The sequence below is a fragment of the Typha latifolia genome, chromosome 1 (assembly GCF_019914945.1).
Source record: "Typha latifolia isolate L0001 chromosome 1, TyphaL0001v2, whole genome shotgun sequence".
Lineage (NCBI taxonomy): Eukaryota > Viridiplantae > Streptophyta > Magnoliopsida > Poales > Typhaceae > Typha > Typha latifolia.
The window spans coordinates 8,617,084-8,638,920 of NC_133086.1; the positions used below are offsets into that span (position 1 = coordinate 8,617,084).

At 38.2% G+C, this 21,837-nt stretch overlaps 2 protein-coding genes across 2 annotated transcripts; both read left to right on the forward strand.

The window, feature by feature from the left end:
• Window positions 1-14,492: 14,492 nt before the first annotated feature.
• On the forward strand, window positions 14,493-15,224 carry LOC140780339 (uncharacterized). The gene has a single exon (XM_073125803.1). The coding sequence runs from the start codon at window positions 14,493-14,495 to the stop codon at window positions 15,222-15,224; it is 732 nt and encodes a 243-aa protein (XP_072981904.1).
• Window positions 15,225-15,628: 404 nt separating this feature from the next.
• Window positions 15,629-16,042, forward strand: LOC140780342 (secreted RxLR effector protein 78-like). Its single transcript, XM_073125806.1, has one exon. The coding sequence runs from the start codon at window positions 15,629-15,631 to the stop codon at window positions 16,040-16,042; it is 414 nt and encodes a 137-aa protein (XP_072981907.1).
• Window positions 16,043-21,837: the final 5,795 nt, after the last annotated feature.

A 21,837-nucleotide genomic window follows, 5' to 3' on the forward strand; every position in this document is an offset into this window, starting at 1 on the left:
TTGTATCTTGATAGTTTATCGTGGCCAGTGTGGGTCTTGCCAGATTATGTAGTGGACTAGTGTATATTATTGTGGACTTGGATATTCATATGTTAGCATGTTTATTTGGTTGATAATATGATTTATTTGGTGTTGGATTATATGAGCATGGATATGCTAGTAGGTATTATTTGATGATGTCATAATTATATATGCACGGATTGTATCTTGTGTGTGACAGGCCCCATCCGTCCTATCGGTGAGCCGCACGTGCCGTGTGGGTGTGTGGGCATGCACGTGCTTATGGCGGGCGGGGACGTTACAATTATAAATCTGTGCATTAATTATAGCAAGTCGGAGGAGTTTTTCCCTCCTAGGCCCCCACAAGGTAGAGATATCTCTTCTGTGCATTCTCAATATGGTAGAAGGCCATGGGGTTTTCCTTTCAAGTATCTTCGAGCTAAAATTTCACCTCGACGATCACTCTTTTATGAGTATGATGATTTCTTCGCAAGAATTAAGGCTAAACTTTCAAGATGGAATGCTCTCTCAAACTAGGCGTGTTACTCTTATAAACTCCATACTCTATGCCTGTCCATTTTTTCTCCTCTTGGTCCCTTCTTGCAATGGTGGATTAGATTGTCAAGCTTTTTCATAAGTTCTATTAGGATAAGTCGAACCATACCCGAGGTCTTAATTTAATTGGATGGGGCAACTTACTATGTCTAAAAATGAAAGGGGTCTCGCCATTAGGGACCTTCAGATTGTTAGATTGTCTTTGGTTGCTATAGAGGTTCTGAACATTCTTAATTAGGATAACTTACCATGGACAAATCTTACCATTGCTAAATATTATTGTCTACACACTTGGAGGAACCCTAGGCCTAAGAAAAGCTCTTGGAGCTAGAAGTTGATCTTCGACTCTTTAAAGGCTATCATAGATGGCCTTTAAGGTGATCCATAATGGCTAGTCCACTATTCTGTGAAACGATCTATGGATGGGCCACGTTCCCATTAACAAATGGCCCATATTTATTAATAGTGAAAATGTCAAACAAATTAAAAACGTCAGTGACATCATGCGGAATGAGACTTTGGATGTTAATCAAATTTGCAATACTTTTGGCCAAAATCAGAATGATAAAGTTCTTGACATCTCTCTCTAAGATGGATAAGCCAAACATTTGGGTCTAGGCTTCCCATCCTAGTGGGCTGGTTACAGTCAAAAATGTCCATGTTATTATTATGCATTATCTACCTATCTCTGAGCAGTCATAAAAGGGGTGGAACTACATTTGAAAATTAAGCATACCGTCCAAGATCAAAATGTTCCTCTGAAAAGTTTGCTGAGGTAGAATCCAGACCGGTGATATTCTCTTTCAAATGGGCCTTGGCCTTGACTAAGACTGCCTAAATTATGACATTGTTAGAGAGTCTATTTCTCATCTTTTTTATGAATGCACATTTGCCACCGGCCTATGGAATATTGTGTGCAAAAATAGAAAAATGGAGATTGGCTCCCCAAGGGCACGGTTAATCTCGCCCACCATCTCGCAAACCTTGGCCGTCGCCAAGTCTTTAGCTGTACTTGAGAGTTTTTAACCTCGCATAACTGAAGCACATTTTAAGTAAAGTTATTATTAAAAAAAATTTACAAGTTAACGTTCGGACGTTGACGTTGACGTGGATGTAGTCCATCCATTCTTTGTTTAATCTTATTTTTGTTGAAGGACGAGACAAACACTTTTGGTGTTATCTATTTATATTTTTCTCGATGCTGGTTGGATAATTGGATTGAACATCGCGGACAAGGAAAGTGAGTCAAAGACCGTGTGCTCCTTAAATGGTATTTATTAAGGACTAGTCGGCAAGGAACATGAACAGGAATATAATAATTAAGCGAGTTAGGTTGAGTCTATGAAAATATCATCAAATTCAACTTCAACTCAAAATACAAGAACAATATGGAAGAATTTTTTCTTTCTTTCTTTTTCATAGGCTTTGCTTCAAAATGAGAGTAAGAAAAATGGACAAAAATGAAGGATCATTGTGTTCTTGATTGGTTCTACGATAGTGTTAGAAAATAAAACATAAGAATCAATTTATTTCCTCTTGATAAGAAAAGATTAGTGCAGCATACTTTATTCCACCTCATTAATTACTTCGCTCATACAACTTCTCTCATTACTCTACGGAGTGGCTGGGGGCGGGGGAGAAAGCAACTTTCCTCCTTTATGCTGAGAAGGCGGCGGGCTTCTCCGGGCTTATAGCCGGACAAAGGAGGAGGAGCAGCAGCAGCAGCAGCAGCAGCAGCAGCAGGAGGAGGAGGAGGAGGAGGAGGAGGAGGAGGAGGAGGAGGAAGATGTCGAGGATGTCGAGGTGGAGGTGGAGGAGGAGGCAGAGATAAGCGTCTTGACTGGCTGCCGGCTGGAGGTGGCGGCGACGAGAGGGACAGCCTCTTGTTGACGATCCGCAGAGGCGACGACATGCCGTGGCCCTTGAAGGGAGAAGCAGAGGAAAAGACGAGGAAGAGGAGGAGGAGGAGGAGGAGGAGGAGAGCTATGGGAGGAGTTTGGTGCATTGTTATGTGGCTCAAAGACTCCAGCCAACAGCCCGGGTGAAAATTATATAAGATCTATAGGTCATGACGAGTCCTTTATATAACTTTCTGAGTCTCAGTTTGCTTCGGCCCCATTTAGTCTTCGGTTTAAGAAAAAATTTAGAGTAGTTATTCTAATTTTTTTATTTCTATAATTGTACCTCTAATATAGTATAGGATAATTTGATATTTAGTTGTAAACTAAAATAGTAGTATAATTAATATTTTTAGTTTTGATATAAGGTTGAGTTAAAAGTATAAATAAGAAGTAGGACTTAGCTTAAGTATAGGTGCGTGGTACGAGAGAGAAGAGATATGAAAAAAATTGAGTATATAACTTTTGGTTTATTGAATGGAGATATGTAGACGGTGGAAGAGAGGAGAGAAATTTTTTGAACTAAATAGTCCAATAAGATTTTTAAATAATTAGTCAAATTAAGAGTAAAAAAAGTAATTAGATTATCTGTGATATAAGATTTAATCTAGATGAAAAGTATTCCCAACATAGAGTAGAAATGATTTGATATTTTGTCTCTAATCTAGAATAGAGAAAAATGAATATTGTTATAACCTGTAACGATATGCAAAGGCTTTATAAATTTATGTGGCTCATTCTTATCCAAAATCACTATGAGCAACTAAGGAGGTTATGAGTTCAACTGCAACTCTAAATAATATTATGGAGAAATTATTTGGTGCTTGGTAGTTGGTGGTTAGTGGTTTAGTGGCTTAGCTTGATTTGGTTGATGGCTCGGCAGTGCAGTTAGCTTAGAAGAACAGCTTGGCAATGCAACGACATAGAACAAGTCTCGGTGGCATTTGGTTCAAAGCAATTGTTCGGTGACGCATATGGCTTGAAGCCTAAACTAAACAGCTAAAAGTTCGGTGGGGTCTAAGTGCTTTTGTATCTAGAGAGTGTTGGCCCTTTATCTAGCCCAAATCTAGCCTTCGGGCTCATGAATAATCGAAAAAAAATCAATATGAGCATGTGACGTCATGCTCGATGAAACTATCTGAAAGAGGCAAAATATTGAAAGGTGGCAGATAAATGAGAGATAAGATATTTTTAATCTCTTTCCCCTATACACCAACTAGAACTGCTACGATTTAGACACAAGTGTTTTTCTCCCCCTTTCAAAGGGTCTTTCTCTCACCGTTGTCGAGATCATCCCCTCCCCAAATGGCTTGAATAGAGGAAAGGTCTTCTCCTTCCATCTCCTTTTCTTTCCACCTCCATTCTTTCTTCTTTCTAAAGCTTCTCCAATTCTCCCTTCTCCCTTTTCTTCTTCACTATCACTTTTTCAAATCTACTTTTCCTTTCTCGTCGTTGTCCTATCTCCGGTCGTCGTCTGCCCAATCTTTACCTTCTTTATTAATTATGTCTACTATCATTATTTGTTCGACCTCAGTTGATTTTATTACTCTGAGTCAATCTCTTCCCCCCTAGCTCAACCCAGTTATCTCATCTCTCGCACCACCAATGTTAGACTCACTCCTCTCCATTGTGGCCATGGAATGTTAGCCCTCTTTTTGTGTGTTATGCTTTCTATTTTGTTCTCATGTAAGTTTATATTGTTGGTTGAGGATTCTTCTCCTGCTTTTTGGAGATTCATATGATTTTGTTCAACTGTTGGATCGCAATGGAGTAGCAAACTAATTTAGTCCTTTACACTCTATGTATCTACTAGGGTTATCCGTCTTACTGTATTTTACTTGTGCCTTCAGACTTGATATCTTATATTATTTTATTATGATGATTACTATTGTAACCACCTGAGTGATTTGTGTCAAAGAGTCATCAATTCATTTCTCTACTCAATTTGTGCATCATGTGTGTTTAATGAATGAAGAAATTTGTGACTACACTAGAATTTCCCTTAAAAAAACAGAAATGAAATATAGGATGGAGTCCATGTGGCATGATTTCTCTTTTCTCTCTCTTATTTTAAACTTGGCAAATAATATCACAAACATTCATATAATTAAAAAAAAAAAAAGCACAAACAGGTACCTGTGATTAGTTTATTATGATACTTCCAGCAACTTTATCAACCTTATCATATATATATATATTATGGCTTGTTTTACCTGAAATTAATAGTCTCACTTTAGTCATAATTATATGGACTGATTTGAGACAATAGCGTAAAGTAATTTTGAGCATAATTGCATAATAGTAAAATATAATTATTTTTTATATACGACTCAAGTCACCTACCGTAACATCCCATAACAGTTTAAAATAATAATAATAATAATAATAATAATAATAATAATAATAATAATAACAATTATAATTATAATTATAATAATTATTATTATTAAATAAAAAAATAATGCATGTGTGGGGCTTCTCGTCCCTCTCTTCTTCTCTTTTCCTCTCTTTTCTCTCTTATAACTATAACTGCCGCCATAATCTACTCTCTCGCTGTGTCGAAGAGCTACTGAAGGACGCTGACCCCATGGAAGGATGCGCCGGAATGTCCTCTTCAACTAGGTATGAGTAATTTGGGTTTAATAAAGTATTTAATATTTTTCTCAGGCTTATTTTTTCTTTCCTCTCGATTTTGCTAAAAATCTGGCAAGCCGGCAGCCTTGTGCCTCCCGCCACTGGTCCCAATTGTTCTCTCTCGCTACCCTCTTGCCGGTGATGCCCTTGGTGGGTTGTTCCATTCCCCGGTGGAGGCTACACGTGGTAGCCTCCTGTCGTCAACTTCGAGCCATTCTTTCGGCCACCGCTGCCGGTTTTCCCTCTCCTTGGCCATTCAGTCCCCTTCATAAGGGGAAGCCGATGGCACATTGCTTTAGGGCCCTCATTGCCCGAGCGATGGTGTAGGCCAACTCCGTGGCCGTCAGCCATGAAGGAGCTTTCCCCCTCGTGCCGGCCACCCTAGTTGGCTGCCTATGGGCTATGGACACTCCTCTGACCTAAGAGAAGGCAGCGGGCATATGTTGATTGGCTGCCGATGGTGGTGTTCACCGGCAGCCACTCCCTTCATTCTCGATTTACTTTGCGTGAGGAAAGGGGTGTTGTGTGGTTGGGCTGGGCTGGGTGCGGCCCAGCCTAGCCCAATTCTTTGGATGGGTTGGGCTGTAGGCAGTCCACCCAAAGTTATGGGTTGGACTGTAGCTCAACACAATTCTTTGGTTAGACTCTGGCCCAACCCAATTCTTTAGTGGGTTGGGCTACGACCTAGCCCATATCTATTGTGGGTTGGGCTACAGCCCAGTCCAAGTGGCAAATTTAGCTAGTTTGGGCTTCAGGCCTAACCTCTGAGTTAGTTATAGCCCAACCCATTACTTTAGGCCTTGGGCTAGCCAAATAGGTTAGTTAATCTTTAATTTCTTTTAATATAATTTACTCATTTTATTTTATTATCTTTGTCAATTTGAATCTCAATTATTAATAATTTTTTAGATGGTAGTTTTAATTAGTTATAAAAAATTTTATAAATTAATATTAATAAATGATTATCATATTAAATATGCTTTAATATTCAATAAGTAAGTTAATTAAATTGGATCTATTTTTAATTTATTTCAATCAACAATTATTAAGGGAATAGTGATCATGATGATAATTGTATTTAATAATCCTTAATAGTGTGTTATACTGTCAAAATTAATATACTAACTCTATGTGATTAATAAATGTAAGGTTTCTTAGGTGAACATACCTCAAAACCCCATAATAGCTATCCAGATTAATTAATTAATTAATTTACGTAGTCGTGTTTATGTATATTATTTTTATTATCGAGATAGATTCATTATCGTGCAAGAATAATTTGTGACGCAGTTGGAGTTGATTAACTTGGAAACGATGACAAGCAAGTGAATTCTCTACAGTCTAGAAATTGTGTAAGTGATGTTTTATTTTATAAGTTCATCACACAGGTAGATGTTTATTCACTGTTTAACATAATTATAATTTACTACTTCATAGTAATTCATGAATTATTAGAGCATTTCTGATTTTGATATCTTCGATGTGCATGTCTTATGATTGATAATGTTAATCACTACACTACTTGCACGCCTGTAGTTAAGTTTTATCTTGACAGTGCCCATTTACCCACTTAGCCCAGAGCTAGGAGCAGAGTATATACTTATTACTTGTATTTATATTGGCCAATATCTGAGGTCATAAGGTCAAGATGGGACTATCAGACACCACGTGCGCCGGTTTGAGTAGGCGTAACACTGCTGAGTACTAAGACTAGACACTAATGATATGAAATTATGATTGAGAGATAGGGATCGTAGACCTAGCGGTACCCGATGACACAAGATTAGAGTGTCTATGAGCAGTGTGAGCGATAATTTTGCTATGTGCAATGATATGCGCTTACAACCGAGTCCTTAATTTGGTGGCTACAGACAACCAGTTCATATGCGCGTCGCTAGGCATGTACAAGTAGCATTATCGCTAGTTGTCTATCTCTCCTCGATGTTTGAGATGATGTGTGGGCTTATGTTTATTATGTGATGGATAGTTCTTTGAGCATATTATGATAATTATGGCTATAACTCAGTGTGAACTTGACATAAATAATTTGATAACTTAATTGATACATATCATGTGTTCTTTTATTAATATATGTATGTGAGCTATTGATATGGATATGTTGCATGGAGGTATTACTATGATCATGTTGGCATACATATGTATTATGTGACATCCTTCATTATCCTATTTTTAAACTGTAGAGATGTATACTTGCTGGATTTTATACTCACCACCTTTTGGTGGAAATATTTTAGATTAGTAGATGACCTCGAGTCTTTGAAGGAGCTGGTGCAGATCTGATTATTTTTTAATTATTTAAATTTAGTATTATAAAATAAGTTATATAAATTGTAGCCTTTGCGCGGGCATTTGTCTTGATGAAGTGTATGGATATGTATTTTAAAGCTTGTTATAGCATGTGATAATTTAAACGCTGTTTAACTTATTTTTATTTTATGAAATTATTGAGTTTTATCCTATATATTATGTACAAATATTGATCAACATATTATATAAAAATCACGTGGGTTGTGAGTACTCAGACGAGAGATGTGTGTATTTGAAGGTGGGTGTTATAGGCATCCCAGTGAAAAGTAGAACAATAAGGCAACTGAACCTCCTTGTGCAAATTTGTCTTAAACCACCGTGTTTACTCCTTTTTACTATGAGCGGAGATGTGCATTCTTCTTACAGATGGGGTCCACACAGTATGTAAAGCTTTAAACTTTTACTTCCGATCACGTGAAATGTTTTAAAACTAATTAAATCCTAAATCTACTCAAGTAAAAAAAAAAAGTCTTATTCTCTCCCGTCTAATCTTCTTCGTATAGATAATAAAATATTACGGCTAGTCTTATGAGAAAAGTAATACTTACCCCCCTAAACTATGCGGTGGTATCGTAGTGGCTCGTGCTACTAGAGGGTGTGGCAGATCGGATGACAGTGGCATTAACGAAAAATAACATATTACTTTTTTCTCCTTGTCCACGTGATATTATTTTGTATTCATATTGTTGATCTTAAAGGCAATGTAAATACCCATTTTACCCTTCTCTGTTGATGGATAGGATATGATTTAATTGGGCGAGAATGAGAACAACAACTAGGGGTGGCAAATTTTAACCCGTTCCAATAATCCGACACGATAATCTGACTCTTAATCGGGTTTGGGTTTAGTATAATCGGGTTCGGGTCATAAACGTGTCAATCCGTCTAACCTGTTTAATAATCGGGTCGTGTTCGGGTTTATATAGGTGATCCGTTTTGACCCATATGACCCGTTTAAGTATATGGGTTGGGTTGGGTCAGTTCGGGTCGGGTCGGGTCGGGTCAACCCACCAAATCGCTAACCCGCAACCCATATATACATAAGGTAAAGTCAAAAACCTAAATCACACTCTCATTCTCTCCACTCTTTGGTTTCCACCCTCCAGCCGCAGCCGCCTCATCTCACAAAAAGGGAAAAAACACTTCACCACGCCTCCTCTCTCTCCGACCGCCGTCTACCGCCTGCCGCCGTGACCGAGGTAGACGTAGTGGTCATGGTAGGCGGTGATGATGGCGTTAGATAACAAATTTAGTGATAGCGGCCTCCGTGCGGACTTCAACAGCCTCCTGGCCATCGTAGACGTGGTAGAAGCCATGAATGAGCTTCGCCTTGTATAGGGAATCGGCGGCGATCTCCATGCGATGCATGATGGAAATGGTTTGGAAGGAGAGGAGCTCGGAGGAGGTCGTGTCAACGGAGCAAGAGAGGGGATTGATCCGGTTGCCGGTGAAGGGGATGCTCGTCTCAGTTGTTAGGGTTTTGTCGCCGGAAGCGGAGGAGAAGCCATGAGGAGTGACGGAGAGGAAGCGGATGGAGGAGGTGGAAGAAGAAGAGAGGCGAAGGAGGAACGCCATGGCCGTAGTCTCTTGTAAAATAGGAAGGTGGAGGAGAAAGAAGAACAAGTATTTTATTATTATTAAAATCTTTTTTGAAATTTAGAAAGAAGAGCCAGTAGAGGAAATGTTTATACTTTGGTGGGAATGTGACACATGTTTGGCCTAAGGAGATGAACATATATGGATTAGTATTGTAATTTTAATTATGTATGAGTTTTGAGTGGTAATAAGATATTTTATATGTATAATACATTATAAATCAGAAAATATTAAATTTTATATAAGATTTATATTAAACGGGTCGGGTTAACGTGTTGGGTTAACACGACCTGTTTAAATATACAGGTTAGACGGGTCGTGTTAGCGTGTTGTATTAACCCAATTCATTTATTAAATGGGTTAGGCGGGTCGGGTCGTGTTACCCGTTTATTAATCGGGTCGTGTTCGTGCTTACCAAATGCAACCCGTTTACTAATCGGGTCGTGTTCGTGTCAAGTTAAAGTTGGCCCGACCCGAATTTGACCCGATCCAAACCCGCTTAACCCGACCCGATTGCCACCCCTAACAACATCTTTCTCTCCTTTTCTTCTCTCTTATCTCTCACCATTTAGAAATTGCACTGCCTCTCTGCCCTTCTCTCTCTCTCTCTCCTCTCCAATTTTCAAATCATCTTCCATTGCTCGACATCAATTTGAAGGCGGACCACCTTTTCTTTGATGGCATGAAATATCTTATTATATGTGGAAGGTATACTATAATAATCTAATTTTTAGTTCCGTTCATTTCAGAAATAATTTTTATCTTATTTTGAAATGAGACATATTAATCTAAAATAATAAATAAATATTAGAATAGCCTTATTTCATAATATAAATATTATTCGTAAAAATTATAACTTAAACTACACACTGACCTAATTGCCAAATTATATTTAATTTGACTCTAAGTTCTTTCAAATGTTATATCATTCCTTTCTCATCTCCCTAAAATATCTTGTTACTCATATTATAGTTTATCACTCTTCTCTCTTCTTTCTCAAATATGTTATCATTGTATTATCAGAAATTATCGCTCTTCTCTCCTCTCTCCTCTCTCTTCTCTTTAAAACACCTATGAACAATAATCAGTGAATAGTAATGGATATATGTTGCTTAATTAATAGTACTTGATGAACCATAAGAGCATTTTCAAGTAGGCTCAAAATCTCTATATTTGGAGTCCGATGATGCTCGTATAGGGGCTCTGTTTGAGGCTCAAAATTTAGAGTCTGCTAGCATTTCCAACCGAGCTCCAAAACACTAAATTTGGAGGTAGCTACAGGGAGCTCCAAATTTAGAGCCCCATCTAAAATTTTGGAGCCTAGCTCCAACACTATTTAATTTTTAAAAATGTCAATTTTGCCCTATAAAAACTTAGTTCAAAAATTTAAATTTCGTCTGTATCTTTTATTAAATAATCTAGTTAGTTAAACTGAATATATAATTAGTTTTACTAATTAATTATTAATAAAAAAATAGTACTATTAAAAATGTCACATTGAGATCTTTAAAATAAGTCTAATATTAAATTATTTAAGTTATTTTAAATTTTTTACTTTTATTTCGTGTAATATAAGTAGTAGTTTAAAATTATTTCTGAAACTATTGAATATTAGACTTATTATAAAGATATCAATGAGAGTTTTCTAACAATATATTTTTTATTAAAATATAATAACATTAAGAGGACTTATTAAGTGATTTAAAATATAATATATATGTAACAATCCAACCCTGAAAAAAAATTAATTAATTTTGGGCACGACGTGGCCGGCCACACTATGGCCGGCATCGTGTCCATGCAAGCTGCTCATGCAGCTTGCGTGGTGGGGGCGCCACACGCCCACTGCCGCCTGCCGCAGCCAACGGGCTACGGCTAGCTGGCCGCGGCGGGCCCCAGTGCTGCCACAACCCCTCCTCCACCGCCTTCCCTCTCTCTAAATCTCTCTCTTTCTCTCTCTCTCTATCTCTCTCTCGGTCACTCTCTCACTCTACTCTCTCTCTACTCTCTCTCGCACTCCTTCCTCTCCTCGTTGCCGACGTCGGCCCGTCGCCACCTTCCTGAAGTCGCCGCCGCTGATGAGATCCCTCATTTCCCCTCCTCTTTCCTTTTTCTTCCTCTCTCTCTCTCTCTCGCTCGAGCTCGGGCTCGTCGAAGCCGAGCCGCCGGCCGGTGCCCTCCCCGTCGGCCCGGGTCCGCAACCTCCTCCCTCACCTTCTCTCTTTCTTCTCTTCCTCTTCTCCTCCTCCTCTTCTTCTTCTTCTTTCTTTCTTTCTTTCTTTCTTTTTCTCCTTCTTCCTCGGCTTCTTCTCCTTCTTTCTACATAGTGCTGGGCTCGGCCCAGCACTGCCTGCTACAGTGCTAGGCCAAGCCCAGCACTGATGGCAGAATTAATTAATTAATTAATTTATTTATGTTATTTATTTAGATATTTTTCTTCTTAATTAATGCAAATAAATTATTTAGACATTAACTATTTTAATAATATTATATATTCTTCAATATAATTTTATTAATGATAATTTTTATAATTAATGATTAATTAGGTATAAATATAGGTAATACTTATATTTATTTATTTATTTATTTATATATATATTAGATTAATAGATAGATTTGTAAATTATAATTATTAGATTTATATTCTAATATCCTCATCATATATATTTTAAGTATTTCTATTAATTTTATGATTATTCTACAATAAATAAAAAACTAAGCTTATTTAGTTATTTATTTATTATTTTATAGAGTAAAGACTACATTGTCCTTAATTAATCAAGATAGTGTATGAATTATAAAATTAATTATAATTAGACCTTGTCTATACTTATAGTTATTTAGCCTTTTATTTTATTTTATTTTATAATTATATATTTAGAAATACTCTCATATAAAAGAAACAGACATCTTCTCCTTATGTTATAACTAACATTTTATAATAATAATATAATTATAGTATTTGAATCGTATCTATAATATAGACATAGTTATGTAATAAAAAATAAAGAGAAGTGATTTTAAACCTAATAAACATCTATATTCTAATTGAATTAATTCTAAATTAGATAAACGGCTAACATCATACTACTTAAATATTTTTAGATCCCGAACCCCCTTATGTGAGACCTTATTGATAGACGTGAGAGATACGTGGTTTGTGTCTTCTGATCAGACAGTGAGTAGTATTATCCCCTAGACGCCTTTCTCAAATTATGATATATTATATCTTATGTACACGCATATTTTGACCTCTAGTATGATTATATGACTTTATATAGAGATGATTTCAGTCAAGCATATTTTTATCATGCATTTGATTAGGCTGATTTGAGATATGAGTACATTGGCGATATATAGAGATAATTATACTATTATAGTTTTATATCGGGATGATCTCTATCATGAGTATGCATGTGATAAACTAGCAAAAGTATACATGTGTTAGATACATGGTTAGAGTCAGTATTGCATCATTTTTCTCTTGGCTTCTTTACCACCTAAATTCCGGAGTTGTATGATCTGTTATAATACTAGATATATGCATATGATTTATCATGTATAGGAAATCATAAAAATACATGTGTATGTGATGTGATATGATGTGATGGCTGAAATGGTATCTGGTCTGGATTGGTATTGGACATACTCTTAGCATATGACAGAGTATGGTGATGGCTGATGGTTGTACTCTTAGCGTATAACATGGTACAACTATCATTGATATACTCTTAGCGTATGGCAGGATATAATTACTTTATTCTGAGATATTCTTAGCGTATAGCAGGGTATAATTTATCTATAAAAATACCCTTAGCGTATGATAGGGTATGATTTATCTACAGAGATACTCTTAGCGTATGACATGGTATACTCTGAGCTTGTGACATGATGTGTATCGAGTTTGGGGCCGGGTATCGTAGTCCAACATGGTGGATGATATTCAGAGTTGAGACGGATGATTGTGATAGTGAGAGATATGTGGAATATATCTGGCTCTGATATATATGATTATCTAGTGGTTGGCATGCATCATGCATCATCATTGATGTGACTAGTATTATTGGATCATAATTGTTATACATGATATGTTGTTATATTCGGTGATGTTATATGGTAATTTCATCATGTGATATATTTTTTGGTTGAGGATATAATATGATCATTAATGAGAATTGATTTTATTCATATATATATCATTGAGGATATATATATGCATGCTCATACATGGCATCATGCTGCTTTCTGATTCATATTATCTAGTACATGATTTACTCTCTGTTTGGTATCACTGATTCGGGGTAAGGTCTATTCACTAAGCCTTTTGCTCATGACTCTCCTTATTTCTTTTCTAACCCCCATAGATAATATGGTGCGTGATACCGACTCGAGATATTTCGAGGAGATATTTTAGAAAGATGAGGTGAACTATAGACGCGAGATGGTATAAAAGATAGTTTAATCAGATATTGAGTTGTACCATTATTTTATATTTGTACTTCATTGTATAGACGATAATTGGTATAATACAAGGCATATTATAGTGTACTTTTGTATCAGTTATTTAGTTGTACCTTAATTGTTTATTATGGCCTGTGTGGGTCTTGCCAGATTAATTAGTGGTCTAGCGTATATTATTATGGACTTGGATATTCACATGCTAACATATTTATTTGGTTGATAGTATATTTTTTTGTGTTGGATTATGTGAGCATGGATATGTTAGTAGGTAGTATTTAATGATGTCATTATTGTATGTGCACAGGAGAGTATCTATGCGTGACGGGCCCCGCCTGACCTATCGCGTGCGTCGTGCGTGCCGTGTGGGTGTGCACATGCTCGTGCCGGGCGGGGACGTTACAATATATATATATATATATATATATATATATATATATATATATATATATATATATATATCATTAATTAAATAATAAATATAGAGCTTGATGCATTGGAGTGCATCGGGCTCTTAGCTCTACCCTTGGAGATGCTCTCTCCAACCGAGCTCCAAATCTCCAAATTTGGAGCTCGTTGGAGCTCCAATGGGGCTCCAAAGAGCGAGGCTCCAAATTTAGAGCCCCACCAAAAATTTTAGAGTTCTGCTCTATTTAATTTTAGACCTTTTTAAATTCCAATTTTACCCTATAAATATTTAATTCAATAATTTTAATTTTATCTGTATCCTTTATTAAATAATCTAGATAGTTAAATTGATTATATAATTAGTTTTATTTAATAAATTTTTAACAAAAATAGTACCAATGGAAAGGTCTCGTCGGGACCTTTAAAATGATTCTAATATTAAATTATTTTTCAGTTATTTTAAAATTTTAATTTTAATTATATAATAAATATTTTTTCTATTTAAAATTGATGTGTCCTAAAATTATCTGGATAATGACTCAAAATTATTTTCTAATGTAATACTAAATATTAATTTATGACTATTTTGTGTAATATAATTTAATATTTTTAGCAATGACGTGTAGTGGAGCCTCGGACCTTGCCCTGGGCAACACGGAATGGGTAAGCGAACACCCAGACTGCAAAGTTCAGCACCTGGATAGGGGAGCCTCGGACCATGCCCCGCTGCTCCTCAAGGTTCCGGCAGCCATGGCAAGGATCAAGCGACCATTCCGGTTCGAGCTCCTCTGGATGGAGTATGAGGAGTGCCAGAACATTGTAAAGGAAACCTGGGCGAGGCACGCCGGGGGCAATCCAATGCATGCGTTCTCCCACCGGCTGAGTGTTTTGAGAAAAACCTTGAGCACCTGGAACCGTGAGGCGGTCGGAAGTGTGGAAAGGCGGCTTTCGGACACAAACACCAAACTGGCAAACCTAGAAGAGCTAGATGCCAACGGCCAGCTGCCGGAGGAGGGCATGCAGAGGCTGAGAAGCCTATACAACTGCAAAATAGCCCTTAACAGACAACTTAATATCAAATGGTTGCAGAGATCTCGGTTAAGGTGGACGGAGGACGGGGATCGCAACACAAAATTCTTCCATATCTCGGCAACAATCAGAAGAAAGCGTAACAAGATCTCTGGCATCCTGGACGGCGAGGACAGATGGGTGCAGGCGCCGGAGGAAGTAACCAAATCTTTACGGCATTCTACCAAAGCCTCTGGGCGGAAGTTGATGTGCCTGACGGTAGGAGAGCTGAATGGCCCTCCCTACCCGAAATTTCGAGCGAGGAAGCGGTGGCCCTAGAGCTGCCAGTGACGGCGGAGGAGATCAAGGAAGCGGTATGGAGCCTGCCGAGAGGAAAGGCCCCGGGCCCGGACGGGATGCAAGCGGAAGTCTATACTCAGTACTGGGACACCATGGGCGGTGGTCTCTGCCAGGCAGTAGGTCATTTCTTCAGCAGTGCAAGAATGCCGCAAGCTTGGGGTGACACCTTCATAACCCTGATCTCGAAGAAGGAGCTCCCGATGAAGGTGGCGGACTTCAGACCCATTGCACTGTGCAATGTCATATACAAAGTAATAGCTAAGATCATGGTAAGCCGCCTAAAGAAGATGCTGGCCAACATCATCGGCCCGGAGCAAGCGGCTTTTGTGGCGGGCCAAAGCATCGAGGATAATACGCTGGCAGCCTAGGAGGTGGCTCACTCAATGGTGAATGACAAGGGAGGAAACCCTATTATGATGATCAAAATGGATATGGAGAAGGCGTATGATCGGGTTAGCTGGCAGGCGGTGATCGGCGTGCTTCAGCGGATGGGTTTCCCCCCTCGGTGGTGCAACTGGGTGCAGGCGTGTATTGCCTCCCCAAGGTTCGCCTTGCTGATCAACGGGTGTCCGACTAAATGGATCATGCCCCGTAGCGGCCTGAGACAAGGAGATCCGCTATTTCCCTACCTCTTCATCATCGTCACGCAAGTTCTATCGAGGATCATTAACGAGAAGGTAGATCAAGGCCTGCTGAGCGGCTATCGGGTCAAAGATGTGCACCTGTCCCACCTGCTCTATGCAGATGACCTGTTGCTCATGGCGGAAGCTTCTGCGACTAATGCCAAAGCATTCTAGATAGCTTTGAGCCGGTATGAACTCATCACCAATCAGAGGGTTAACTACAGCAAATCGGAGCTGTACCTACCAAGCAGGATCGGGGCAGATGAAGGCAGATAGCTTAGCGTCCAACTATGCTTGCAAGTGGCAGGCATGCCATTCAAATACCTAGGGGTGCTTATCTCGGGCCGGAGGGTGAAGGTGAAGGAGCAGCAGGAGCTGGTGGAGCGAATCGGCAAACGGCTAGCTGGCTGGAAAGGGTCGCTCCTTTCTCAAGCGGGCAAGCTAACCCTGATCAACGCTACGCTGCTAGCGATCCCGGCTTACTGGCTGGGAAGCACGTGGGTGCCGGACGGGGTTCTGGAGGAGATAACCAAAAAAGCTCGAAACTTTCTATGGAAGAATAACGATGGCCACGGCCTCCACCTGATGAACTGGGAACAGGTGACTATGGCGAAGCGGCAGGGTGGACTGGGTGTCCGGCGCCTAAAAGAGGCTCGCACCACGCACCTGGGCAAGCTGGTTTTCAAAATGTTGAACAGGGAGCCGGCGCCTTGGATCAGAATCATGCAGGCTAAGTATGGGATGCTGCACCCGTGGGAGATCACAAAGAGCAAAAATCCATCATGGATGTGGAGGGCGCTAACAAAAACCGCCAAGCAGCTCAGAACGGGCTGCAGAGTGCTGATAGGGAACGGTCGAACCACGAGCGCCGCTTATGACCCCTGGCTGCACGAGATCCCGTGGTGCAGGCAGCCGAGGGAATGGGCGAACGCAGTCATGGAAGAAAATCTGCGCGTGGTAGATATCACCAAAGGCAGGCAATGGACTACGGCGAGACTAAATAGGGAGGTCGGAGTTGAGCTGACTTACAAAATAGCAACGTTCCCCATGGGTGCCGCCACCAGTGAGGACAGATGGATCTGGTGGCCGCACCCAAGGGGAACCCCAACGGTTAAAGCCATATACTACTCTCTTCTTCCTCAGAGTGACCACCACTGGGAAGGGTGGAGAAACCTTTGGCGGCTCCCGGTCACCCCGCGAATTAGAGTCTTCTACTGGAAACTTCTGTGGGGTAGGCTCCCAACGAGTGCTTACCTCCACTATATCCATGTGGGTGCCGAGGAACGCTGCGCAATGTGCGGGTTGTTTCCTGAAACGATCGACCATCTCATGTTTATGTGTAGATACAGTCGAGAGGTGTGGGAGATATTGCGTTCCAGTGAAGGGGTGGAGACAGCGTTGATAGACCAAGACTGGATCACGAGAGAGTGGTGTACAACCAAAGAGAATGATCACCGGATCAAAGGGAAGATTGCCTGCACGCTGTGGGCTCTATGGAAATGTAGAAACGAAGTGGTGTTTAGAGGGAAGAGGATGGCGAAGCTAGCAGTGGTCCGATCTGCCGTTGCGATGGCGGAGGAGTATGGGCTCAAGACAAAAGAGAAGAATGTGAAGACAAGGAGGAGGAGGAAGAGATGGGAACCACCGGACCCGGGCTGGACTAAAGCCAACACCGACGGATCGTTCAAGCCCGGCGCACACCAAGGAGGTGCAGCGACAATTCTCCGAAATGCTGAAGGGGAGCTAGTCCAGGCGGCATGGGAACCGTGCCCGGGCAACTCGGCGTTGCAAACCGAGCTCTGGGCCATCAGAATGGCCCTGCAGATGGCGAGCAAAGAAAGCAGGTTGGTGATAGAAACGGACTGCTCGGAGGCCATCAGATGCATGCAGCAGGTGGACCACTGTCCATGGCGAGTCCGCAATCTGGCGCAGGAGTGCGCGGAGATAGCAAAAGAATTTTTGGAAGTTAGGCTTGCCCACGTAGGGAGGGAAGCCAACGCAGTGGCAGACTGGGCAGCAGCGAAGGCGAGGGTGGCCTCTGGCTACTGCTACGCAGAGCGGCTAAGCCAGGTTCCATCTGAGCTTTGTAATCTTCTAACTGTCGACGCGGCAACGTCTCGACCGTCTATTAATATATAGCTGGTCACAGCTCTTTGAATTGTTCAAAAAAAAAAAAATGTAGTGCTTATTTAGATATTTAGTTTGTATAATGTAATTTCGATGCGTTTAATTAAAAAGTAGGAATTTAAAATTACTTATGAAACTATTGAATATAATTTTATTTTATATATCTCGATGAGAGTTTTATAACCATATATTTTTAATTAAGAAATAATAACATGAAGATAACCTATTAAGTTATTTAAAATAAATAATATAATTATATATATTATATTATTATTTTTAAATATAGAGCTCGGTGTATTGGAGTGCACTGGGCTCTTGGCTCTATATTTGAAGTCTTGGGATTCCAAATTTGGACCTAGCTCCAAATCACTATTCCTTTTCTTAAAATGCCAACTCTACCCTCTAAATGTTTAAGCCATTATTTTAGATTCCTTCGTATTATTTATTTTAAAATCTAATTATCAAATTTGACTATATAATTAATTTTATTAATTAATTTTTAATCAAATAGTACCATTGGAAATATCTCAAGCAGACCTTTAAAATAAATCTGATATTAAAATATTTTAGAGTTATTTTAAAATTTTAATATTTTTAAAATTTTAATTTGTATAATTTCTTTTCTTGATATTATTTAGAATCAGCAATTGTCTCAAAATTCTTTTGTAATTTTTGTAAACATAAAATACTAAAATATGAAATACATCATTTTGCTACAAAAATATATAAAAGTAACATTCTTTTACTCTAGTGTGCCTCTTTCATAAGTATTTAATTAATGAATTTCAAAGCTCAAAGTCAGCCTCCCTATTTTTTACCTTTATGTTGAGCGATGAATTATTAAAATCATTCATCATTATTAATTTTTTCTTTAAATTACCTATTTAATTAGAAATTAGTAATTTAAAATTACTTATGAAGTTATTGAATATTAATCTTATTTTGAAGATCTCAATAAGTATTTTATAACATATAATTAAAAATAATAAAAATTAAAGGGATCTATTAATCAATTTTAAGTATAATATATATATATATATATATTCTAATAAGTACATAGTAAATATAAAGCTCTTGGTTCTATATTTTATTAAATGATGTTTACATTTCTCTATTTGTGATCCCCCTTTTGTTTGACTATATATCTAGAGTTATCTAGAACTGCCATTGTGCATGCAATTAAATGACATGCATAAGGTCCTAAAAATATATGTCCGAATTGGTCCATGATATTTTATATTTTTCTTATTGTGCTTCTACTTTTTTACTAGTTAATTTTATCTCAAAATAGATTTTTTTTTTCTTGTTGCTTGGTATTGACTTGAACATTGGGTTAAGTAAAATTATCAGTGATAATAATGTTCTAGTCCAGTTCGGAATATATGCTAGGTTGGAGGAGGTAGAATGATACATAGATAATCCAACAACATCTTCTTAGCCAGCACATAAACATTCTCAGCTAACATATGTTCTTAAGCTAGCTGATGAATTTCTATAGCTAATACATGTACCTTCTAAGCTAGAAACATATGTATCTACTAAGGAGCTAATAGATACAGATTCTTACAATACTTAGATAAGGCAGTTCTAGTGATAAGGAGTGTGATAGGTATGATGAGCAGTAATAGCGAAGAATCATGTTGTTTAGAGGATTTATTGAGTGAAGGTGAATTTCAAGATGTTAGTAGTGCCTTTTTGTATTCTTCCAAACCTACACTTGTCCTTGCCAAAAGAAAAAGAGTCCTGACTTTTGATGCTTTTGATGAGCTCAAGTGATGAATATCAACCTAACTATGAAAAATATAAGAGTGAGAAGGACTCGGAAAGTCATAGATATTGCCATGATTTTGCCAATGTACAATCATTCAAGGTACTTCTTAAAGAATTTTACATCAAGAAAGGTTACGAATTCGTTTATATAAAGAATGAGTTCTCTAGAGTAATTATGTACATACGAAAAGATGTAAAGTAGATACTAATATTTATCAAATTATGTTTGATGAAGGAGAACCCATTAAGCTCGAATTAAGCTTGAATTGAATCTTTGATATACACTTTATAAAATCAAAATCAGGTATGTAACTAAATTTGAATCTTACTTACCATATATTTATAAATATATACAATTTGAGTATTATCCAGCTAAGCCTAATCGAGCCGGCATGTGCTTATGCTCTGTTTAAAATTAATTCGAGCCTGATTCAATTGATCAAGCTTGACTCGTTTCAAATACAAGTCAGAGCTTGTTTATTTTAATAGCCATATTTATCGATCATATTATTAAGAATATTATTATTTTGGCCCGAATGATTAAGAAATTTTTTAATTAATATTGAAAAATCTATGACTAACTCCAAACGACCTTGTACAGAACTACATAACAATACAAGATAACCAGAAAAATATTAAGCAATACAAGCATACTAGATTTACCTGGAAAACTCTAGATCTGGGTAAAAACCACAAATCCATTTCACTAGGATTAAAGTAACTACTCAAATAATATAACAAATACAAGAAGTACTTACAGATTATCCACTAAATCCCATAGCTATATCTAAAGTTTTCTTGCTCGCTAGATTGCTTCCCGTGGTTAATTAATTGGTCTTTGTGATTTTTGAGATTGAATAAAGCTGTCTTAGTGATCCTTAAGATATGTACTTTTTTTAATGAAGAATGTAATAGAAATGATAAGAAAGTCTTTGTAGACTCTCTAATCTTTTATCTTCTCTAATCAATGAAAAACTCACAAAACTCTCCTCTAGGGCTACAATATTTGTTCTCTTATCAAGTCACCCCAACTAGGATTTAAAGACTAATATAGGTATGTATGCAAAAAGACAACCAAAGAACTAACTTAGACATAGACGAGTCACCTCCGTACAGTTGTTTGAACGCCTGACACCCCATTCGAACGTCTTGGACAAATTTGTATGCTTAAGAGAAAAACTATTTGAATGCCTGCACATCTGTTTGAACGCCAATAGCTTCTTCTGTTCCTTGAACAAATGTGTCAAACGCCATTAGGAGCTGTTTGAATGCTTTAGCAACTAGCAAGGAGACTGTACCTCGGGAAAAAGAGTTCGAACATTATGAAGGATCGCTTGGATGCTACAAGCTGTTATTATCCCTCGGGCAAACACATTCGAACACCCAAGGGGCCGTTCGGGCACTAAATGATGGCTTTTGTGCCTCGAACAAATATGTTCGAACACCTTAGCTTTCGTTCGAACGCCTTAACGCCCACTTGAAATCATTTATCATTCAATATATTAAATCCCCATTATCATGCTCTTTACAAAATATTCTACACATTCAAAGTTTTGTTAAGTTAATTGCTAACCAAAAAAATCGTACAAATATTAATAGAATCTAATCGCGGACTTTATCTTGTATATTCTGATATTATGATTTGCTATCCAATTTAGCAACCGAACTACTCTCTACGAGTAGACTTGATCATCGGGTGGGCCAGGTCGGGTTCGGGCTAGGCTTTTCGGGTTAACCGAGCGTAAATATTTGTTCACAGCCCAACCCACCAATCACTTGGGCCTGGCTAAGTTCGGGCCGGGCTAAAATATTCTAGCTCGTTACTACTCATTAGCCTATTAGATATTTGACTTAGGTTGGGTATAATGGGTTTAACATAATGAGTTAAATATAAAAAATAATATATCTTATTGGACCGAGTTTAATGGGCTTATATAAAGACATACTTATATATTGATATATGTTTACTAAATATCCAATGTGACACTAAAAAAATTATAGGAATATGCATGTATTATGAGTCGGGCCATAGATAAGAATAGTGGATCGGACTTTCGGGTCGGGCTAGATGG

Coding starts and splice junctions, on each gene's coding strand:
- LOC140780342 (XM_073125806.1), top strand. CDS start 15,629: ATGGTGAATGACAAGGGAGGAAACCCTATTATGATGATCAAAATGGAT.
- LOC140780339 (XM_073125803.1), top strand. CDS start 14,493: ATGACGTGTAGTGGAGCCTCGGACCTTGCCCTGGGCAACACGGAATGG.